At 36.1% G+C, this 9,111-nt stretch overlaps 1 protein-coding gene across 1 annotated transcript; it reads right to left on the minus strand.

Annotated features, from left to right (window-relative positions):
* Positions 1–444: 444 nt before the first annotated feature.
* Positions 445–8,667, minus strand: LOC112556208 (myeloid leukemia factor 1-like). Its single transcript, XM_025224999.1, has 5 exons — positions 8,510–8,667; positions 7,014–7,215; positions 5,087–5,372; positions 4,604–4,774; positions 445–3,585 (listed from the first exon to the last, which is right to left on the minus strand). Exons 1-4 carry the CDS (start codon positions 8,548–8,550, stop codon positions 4,620–4,622), a joined length of 684 nt encoding a protein of 227 aa, XP_025080784.1. The 5' UTR covers positions 8,551–8,667; the 3' UTR covers positions 445–3,585; positions 4,604–4,619.
* Between the last annotated feature and the right edge of the window lie 444 nt (positions 8,668–9,111).

Genomic DNA, 9,111 nt, shown 5'->3' on the forward strand with positions numbered 1-9,111 from the left:
TCATAACTAGTGGACCCTTCACTCTGCATTCTCTTACTCTATTGATCTTATGGTGTTCCTCCTTTGTTTATCCACTCTATGGCATTTCCCCCTAATTAATATGTTATATCATAGCATATATTTTTGCTTACATTGGTCTTTGGTGGGTCATTAAGGTTCATCATCATTAAGCTTGAGATTTTTGATGACATTTCTGGTGGCAGCAATCCACTATTTTTTTAAAGATTTTTTTCTTATAGTATGATATTTGAATTTATTACTTAATTTTACCATTAATTTTTCTATAGATGCAGGAAAAAGGCCACATATCCATTTTTGTACTTGATTAGAAATGTCCAAAAAAATTATAATGGCAATATCAATATATATTATCTGTAAACATACAGTATACAAACTACACATTCTATTTAAAGAACATGCAAACACCTACACACAAGCTTAATCTTCATTTGTGAGCAACGTTTTAATGGGATACTCAAAACTCAAATTCCAAATCAAGCCCAATGTCAAAATGGGGATACTGCATATATACATAAAAAGCTACACATACAAACATGACAATTGCTAAGCATTCTAACTGAAATGCAACACTACATCCATTACTACAAACTAAATCTAAAAAGAAAAAGTAAAATTTGCTGCACATTTCTAATCACCTGTGAAACAGAACTAAAAGATTCTACTGTGGCAAAATGTCTTAATTACATACACCTTTTAATTTCAACATATGCTGAAATGAGGTTTTAACAAAAGCAACAACAAAATATATCTTTTCAAATGAAGAATGAACTCTGCTACACATGATCTAAAATTACTTCGAAGAGCTCAGAATTAATTTCTGTAGTTTATTGAATGAAAGATACTACAGACTTTTTTTTTGTTTTTGTTTTTGGTCTTTACAGACACTTAAAACAGCATTTCCAATAAAAAGTTTCTTTTCACATCAACAATGGTTTCATTTCTTGCAACCATTATTCCCTACTTCACTTGTGATGTTGGCAAGTCTAAAATTTCATAATTATCAAGACTTTAAAGGTTTAGATTTACACCATTAAATAGAAAAATAAATTTGTCAAGGACTCAATTATCTGCTGTAAGCATGGAATGGCTGCATGTCGTTCAGACCGGTAAAGCATGAACTGTGGGCAAGCAATCCCTCCTTCGCCAGTAGACACAGATTCTATAATACTCAAGCTTCTAAGATTTCCCAAAATAAAAATCCGAGATTCAGGCAAAATCGAGCTTTAGTGCCTGGTGTTTACTGTTCCAATAAAATATTTTTACTCTAAAATTACATAAAATAGTCCATGAAGTCTTACAGGAAAAATGTTTTACAGAGCATGCAAATTTTTCCTATGCTTTACTTGCTTGTTAGCTTAATTTGCTAGCTTGCATCAACTGGATGCAGTTTTAACAACAGCAGTATCATGGAATGTCAGAAAATACTTATCCCTGCATGGATACCATGCCGATGTTCCGGGAATGTTTATCCCTTCCCTGAACAAATATCTCCGTTAGTAAAAGCCCAATTTATGCAAACTAAACCTATTGACAAAATTTAACTGCACAACACTGCTAATTACAGAGCTCATCATTTGAAAATACAGAGGAAAAAAGCATGTTGCTCAGCTGTTACAGCCAAAACTAAATTGCCTACTCTGCAGGTACATTAACCGTTGGGTTGCTGTAAAAAAGGCGCCATTCACTTATTGTTACTCTTAGCTCATATACCTGCATGTGATGGAACAGGTAAAAAAAAAACCAAAGGAATAATAGCACTCTAAACCTGGACGTCTAATATAATGGACATAATGCAATGTCATTTTCTGCCATAGCTATTGCAGCCTCTATTACACAGATACCTTGGAGGCAGCGAGTCAGTGGAGTCTTAACTACTGGGAATTTATATTGTCATGAAATTTTCTTTTTGTAGGAGGGGGGAAGGGGAACAGGTTATTCTTAAAAATATATGGTTGGGAGTCAATTTTGTGCTTAAAGTGACTGATAACGAGTATTGAAAAAATCTTTTTAAACACTATTAATATGAAAGGAAAACTGCCACATAAAACTGAATGCAGTTACATCATGGCCAGCACACATTAGCATGTTTTAACTTGCTGGAAATGGTGTCAGTGCTGCAATGTGCGGACTTTACTTAACAGTAAATTAAATGACAATAAAGTTTTCAAAATTAATAAGGGTGATATCTTAATATTTTCTCTGTGTTAACTCTCTACAGTTTGCTCAAACACATGTAGTCGAAAACCTCTCCTTGGCAAATGAGCAAGAAACTCAAGAGTTAACCCTATTAAAACTCCGAAATCTGCCTCCAAGTTGGTAAGCAGCTTTAGCATAAATATTCTTGAACATTACATGAAACTGCATACAGCATAACATCCAGGGACAGTTCACATCCATGTAATGATCTCAAGTACTCTTATGGAATTCACATAAGCTAAAGAATCTATCATGCACAAAAGTCAAGATTTCATGTAATCTTGCAAATACTTCAACAGTTTCCCAACATCTGGATTTGTTCAGTTGCTGAATGGTTTACATGTCAGCTTTAGTTTGAGAAACGTTTATAACCTTACTCGACTCCTAGCATAACTAGCTATCAAAACTAGGAACTGGTGGATGAAAGAGAGGTAGATAATCTACTTTAATCTTAATTTAATTTTTAGTTGTTGACTGTAGACTTCTGATTACAAAAACTTTTTTTTTTAATCTTAACCTTTATTGACAGCTGCACATATGACATATGATCTAAATACTTATTGAACATCTAAGTTCTTTTTAAAATTGTACAATAGAAAAAGAGGCATTTTAAAATACCCATAGAGACAGTTAATATAATCTATGTGTATAAAATATCAGTTCTGATCTATAAATGAAATTAGGGTGCAGAGATGAGCAGGTTTATTTTCAATTGGTGCATAGTTACTCCATTGAATACACTCCAAAAACTTATAAAATCCTGGAAATGGAAACTTTGTGCAGTGAAATTATTTCTATTTTAAAGCAATAGTGAACCTATAATACTGAAATATGATTACAGATGGTAATATGCCTTATACAGGTAAGAAATTCTCATTAGAGGTAATACCAGATTCATGCTTGCAAGAAATAAGGCATCCCTTCCTTCACCTCCTCCTTTTAGGCCTTAAAATAGAGAATGTGTTTTAAAAAAATTCCACGTTTGACTATGCAACAATGGATAGAAAAAAGCTGCCTTTTACCCACTTTCTTTTTTATCAGCTTTGCAATAGTACTATCACCATGAGTTCGTCCTTGCAATATCAACTAAATGAATTCAACAAAGTTCTGTCTATAATGTTCCGGTGATTGTTTTCCAGCCACATTTTTAGGTTTACATCCACTCAGCAACAAATGAAATGGGGTTTGAGCACTTCTGCAGTCAGCATTTATCCTTCATTGCATCAGATCATACCCAGGAGTTAGGATCTGTGGGCTTTTTTTTTTAATTAAAACACTTAATAAGACGAAATCTTCAAGAGTTGATTGGCACAAGTGTACACGTCTGTTGGTAACTAGTCATCCAAACTAATCCAAACTGGGATACTCCTGCAAAATAAACAAGCACAACTCAGTTAAGCAATAACATGAATGCAAATACAAAACACCACTGTCAATGCCAAAAGTATATAAGAGCCTTCTTAACCAGCTGCAAACGTTATCACCAACAACCATAAATACTCTCACTACACCTTCCTCCCAACATTTGCCCCTACTGGCGGAATGGATTTTCCAGCAATATTATCCCTCTGCACAGACACCAGTCTCTTTCATAAGCAAAATGTGTATCCTCTTAATATGTTAAAGGTTTGCTGTTTACTTTTGTCAATTATACTGTAGAATGCCAGCTTTGGACCGTACTAGTTTAATGCTGCTTCCTTGTCAAGCCATCATGAGCGACAGCTTTAAGCATCAACACCAGTGAATGAGAAAAAGCTTACCCTAAATTTCGGTCTACTGAGTGCACTTGTATATAAGCTGCACCCACTACATTTTTTAAATCTTTATTTTTTTTTTCACAAATAAGCTGCACTTGTTTATAAGCTGCAAATATATACAACTTGAAAGCTGCATTGTAGGCCTTTTGTCTCACTTTCAGCATGATGAGGGTCTGTGCTTCAGTAACCGATCTGAATCCTTCAATTTCATGTGGCTTTGATTTTAAAATGTAAACAGTTAAAACTGTGACAACATAAACAGTTAACACTTTAACATGGAGCTCATTGAAAAATTAATCAAAATCCGAAAAATTTGCAAACTAGCCCATGGTTTAAAGCTGGGGAAAAAAGCTGCAGCTTACAGTCCAAAATTTATGGTATTTGTTGTTGCTCTGGTCTAAACTACAAACATAAACCATCTTTCCTACCTATAAAATTTTCGTTCCCATTCATTCATATCAGCTAATCAGATTTACTATAAATATAATATCCAGAGGAAATGCTTCTAGTTAAACTGTTGCAAAAAACATTTAAAAACTGCCACTGACACAGCAAGCTCAAGCTAAGCATTTATGGAGAACAACAGGAAGGGAATAAGGGCTTTTATTCTGAAACAAGAGTTCTCAAACCTTCTGACAGACATGTTCATTCACGTTCACGGTAGCTGCGCTTTGTGCTGGGTGCTGGCAAGCTAAGCTGACGTCCACGATCTGACCGCTCTCTTCTCCGCCTGTACTCTAAACCTCGCATGGTTTGTTTTGATCGTTCCTGCCATTCACGGTCAAAATGCTGTCCTTCTTCTGAAGACAGAAACATATTTACCTCTTATGTATCTTAAAAACAAATGCAAGCAACCAAGTGTTATATCACTTAAGAAAATGAACAAACTTTACAAATCTTTAATAGGTAACAGAAGTTTGTACTCAATTCCTCAAATGACTTCAAAAATTAACTTTGATTTCTTTGTTCTTTGTAGCTAAGCCTGATCTCGGAAAAGAATGTACCTAACCTCCAACCTCTCAAGAAAAAGTGTTAAATGTGATCCATATATGCATAACTGCACCTGCTAAGACATAAAATTGATCCCTCTCGATTCTAAACTTGCTGTTTACCTTCATCGAGATTAATGTACTCTTGATTTTCCTCATGATCCCCAGTTCGGCGATTGCGTCGGCGCTCTACTACATGCCCTCTCTCACCAATATGATGCCCAACAGCCATCTTCTCCACACCAGATTCTGAATCTCTGACAACTTTACGAGTCTCCTTTATCCCTCCTGGTGCTTGAGTAGTGGATGATGAAGCTTGGTAAACTTTAGGAGTGCCATCAACATTGGAGTAAGACATGAAAGAAGACTGGGTGTACACATGACCATTTGGGGTTTTGTTGGCAGCCTCCTGGAAGGGAAAGAGGTCTTTTTCAGATCTCAGTCTCATGCTTATTATTTGCATGTATCATACTGTTATTATATCTCTTATGGCAAACTCATTAAGTGGGTTATGGAATGCATTTTGAATGTGCTTTGAGGAATGAATTAAGGAAAACTACTCTTGCTCCTGTCAAAAATGTCAAATTTATTGTTATTGCTGAGTAAAAGTGGTTTTAATTTCATTAAAAAAAATTTGAGTCTATAATTCTGAGCTCTGAAATATTGTTTGAAAAGTCATGATCTTATAAATCTGTAATACTAAAATAATTTCAAAACTATCTGAATTCTTTTTAGCTTTCATAAAGCTTTGTCAACCCTAGTCATATAATGGTGTCATTTGAAAGTGGAGGATCAATTCAAATCTGCCTTTGAGCAAAATATTTTGAAAAGTCTACTACAATCCCGAAGACGACTTCTGGCAACTTCTATCAGTAGACTAATGAATCAGTTTTTCAGAATATCAGGCTGAAATTGCAAACATCATTTGTACATGTTTAACATACTGCTGCAATCAAGTTCGTCATAATTCATGTTTTTAAATTGATATGGTAGCCTAAATCAATCCACAAATATAATCAGGTGCATTTTCTTGGATGCAATTATGTAGGTAAAAGTAACTGTTGTGAAGAAACATTTTCTCTAGTCACCTGTTCACAAATCAAAACATCATCTGCTACTGTTGTTCAATTGTTCATGCTACTTTCTCAGCTATTACCATAGTCATTATAGATGTGGCTTCTTTTATTGGTATGCGCAGCACGTGCGATCTATCTTGGTTGTGGTGATGCACATTACAAATACCCATTATTATTATTTTAAACTACAATACATTGTTTTAAGTACCTGTGCTAAATGTTTTGCCTAGTTCTGACAAATCAGGCCATCTGAAACTTTCTTTTGTTTTAAAGTCAATCAGGCAGTTAAAAATGGGTGTAGAGGAGTTATATGCATTCCTTCATCACACAAAAAAGTGAATCGGTTTGACATTCTCCTGGTCACTTTGTTAAATGATGCTGGTTTAAACTATTGTAATAAAACTGTTATTTCATTAATCTGACATTTGAGTCATGTACTCAATTCACAGCTGGGTGAATTGGAGAAATTGCACAACCCAGATACTGAACCAGTTAGTTTGTGCATCACCAGGCTCTAAATCAGACCTGGGCAAACGCCGGCCCGCGAGCCGGATCCGGCCCGCCTCCTGTCTCTGACCGGCTCGCCCGCTGGCCGCCCACCAGTAAATATACTATATATACAGTATTGGGTAAAACTGAGTTAACTATATTAGTCCGGCCCTCTAGAACCATCCCAGTTTCTCATCCGGCCCTCTAGAACCATTCCAGTTTCTCATCCGGCCCCTTGGGAAAATTAATTGCCCACCCCTGCTCTAAATGCTTACCAAATTTTGAATAGTATCAAAATTAAAAGGTTTTCAAAATCTGTTTAGCTATATACAGTAATCCCTCACCACTTCACACCTCACCTTTCGCGGCTTTTTATAAGAAATCAATTGGAAAAATAATTCAAAGATCTACATTTCTTAGCGGCTTTTATTTTTGGCCATTAAAAATATACAAATCTTAAAGGAATGTAAAATCATGCAACTCACAAAAGTATTGTGCATGTCATCCATCATGCGCCGCATATTTTGGAACATGTTGCTAAATCCGAAGTCAAACATGCTGGTTGGTGCCAACTGGTTAAATGGCTGCTGATGGCGTTGCTGCCGGTGACCATCGGTGATGCCTAACAGACCACCCGATGGGAATCCGAAGTCACGGAACATTGTGTTCATGTGCTGCCGATGGTCACTGCAAAAAAGTTTTGATAATTAGAAAGTTCACTTGGTTAGTATCAGGGATCAGCAATCAATAATCTTCTTCTCATGATTATCATTATTATAATGACATCATCCTTCTTTATTACCAGATCTCCAGTTAACTTGGCACCAAAAGTAAATTTGCAGCCCATTATTTTTGTTGAAGTCTCACTCCACTATTCTTTGACTAATCAACACATTTCTGAAATTCCCTCTATGTTCAATGAACTGTAATGGGCAGGTGGTTAATTACATATCACAGCTTCTATTGTTTTTTTTAAATTACATTGTACGAGTGTAGAGATCGCACACTGTGGTTGTTTTTTTTTACAACAAAGTAGATATGATTACTCTTATCAAAACATTATTTAACTTCATTACATAAAATTTGATTGACAAATACTTCTTGTTCCTTATTGGTTTCTCAGTTTTTCCTGTCTTTTAAAACTAATGTCCTGGTTCGTAGTGAGACATGATAGATGTCCAGAATGTAGACCTTTTATATTGGTGGGAGTGAAGAAACGTCCCATTTCCTTCGCACCTCCCAACCCAAATCACCACCAGTCCACCTCTTTTCACCTGTCAATTCGCTTTGATCTCACTTAGGTTGAAAGCGGGACACCCTTGCATAGTCGGTAGACCGTCAAAACCCATACAGACCCTGTTCATGATATCCATCCCTTCCCACTTTCTTAGGCAGAAAAAAAGGCAGAAATTATTTTACAAATGTGGAAATCCGCAGACAACTGTCTCTTGCGTGTGTGTTACTAAGAATTTCCGCCATCAGATTCAGTTAACAATCGCGTTTTTTTACAGACTAGAACAAATTTACCAAATTGATTTTGAAAAAAATGGATTAAGTAATGTCTTTTTCGACATTTCACCGTTTATAATTTCAGTCAAAGAGCTGTATCTGTTTTTTTCCGAAATGTCAACCGTCAAACTGTCAATATGGTGTTTACTACGGTCTGGGCTTTACAGATCGAAATTAAGCAATTCCACTCTTGTTATTCTAATGCATATCAAATATCAATGAGATCCAGCTATCTGCTGCTGCTACGGAAAAATAACTATTTCTGAGGCTATGTTCCTATACAATTTTGTAATACAAAATATCAGAGGTTAAAATACACACCTGCCATTTTCCCCCATTTTATATTCTGGATTTTTCTTCCTACCCATTACCCCAGTTGTCGCTTCCAGAAAATTTGTTTCTAAGTCAGGAACAAACCTGACATTAGATAAACCATTTAGACAACATCTACAATTTCACAAAAAGTACTTACGCAAAAAAAGGATCATTATCGAAGAATGAACCACTCAACATCCTGCTTTTCTTGGTGCACTTGTTCTTCGGTCCTTCGTCTACGTTTTGGGATATGACACAATAGTGTACTTGCAAGGTGTCGACTCCGTCACCAAGCGATGTGTACACGTCATGTAGCAGCGCCAATCAGCAGTTGCGTTCTAATGCCTTTTCTCGTTCCTTCGGGAAATTTGTTTTAGCGTTCTTCGTCATTGTACGGATATTTCCATATATGGCAGTTTTCGTTTATCTCCGTCAAAGACTGACCGCACTGTGTGCATTTCTTATTTCTATAAAATGTATTGTGATTAGGCCGCACAAAAGTCTAAGAAGGGTAATCATCTATAACACGACTGGCTAAATAGTCAATAGGTTTTATTTGATTTCTAACTGCAGCTCGCTAAACCCACTTATGCCGAACTTCTTGTGGAAGTTTTTTTTTTTTTTTAATGGTTTCGCCGTGTGAGCGAAGGTAGAAGTACACAGACTGTTAAAAGCGGTCAGTTTTCCCTAATTGCTACCCCAGCCCTGAGGAAGGGTGGATAACCCGAGCAATAAAACGTCTTTCTCAGCCGAGTACTT

Source organism: Pomacea canaliculata, linkage group LG2, assembly GCF_003073045.1.
Source record: "Pomacea canaliculata isolate SZHN2017 linkage group LG2, ASM307304v1, whole genome shotgun sequence".
Taxonomy (NCBI): domain Eukaryota; kingdom Metazoa; phylum Mollusca; class Gastropoda; order Architaenioglossa; family Ampullariidae; genus Pomacea; species Pomacea canaliculata.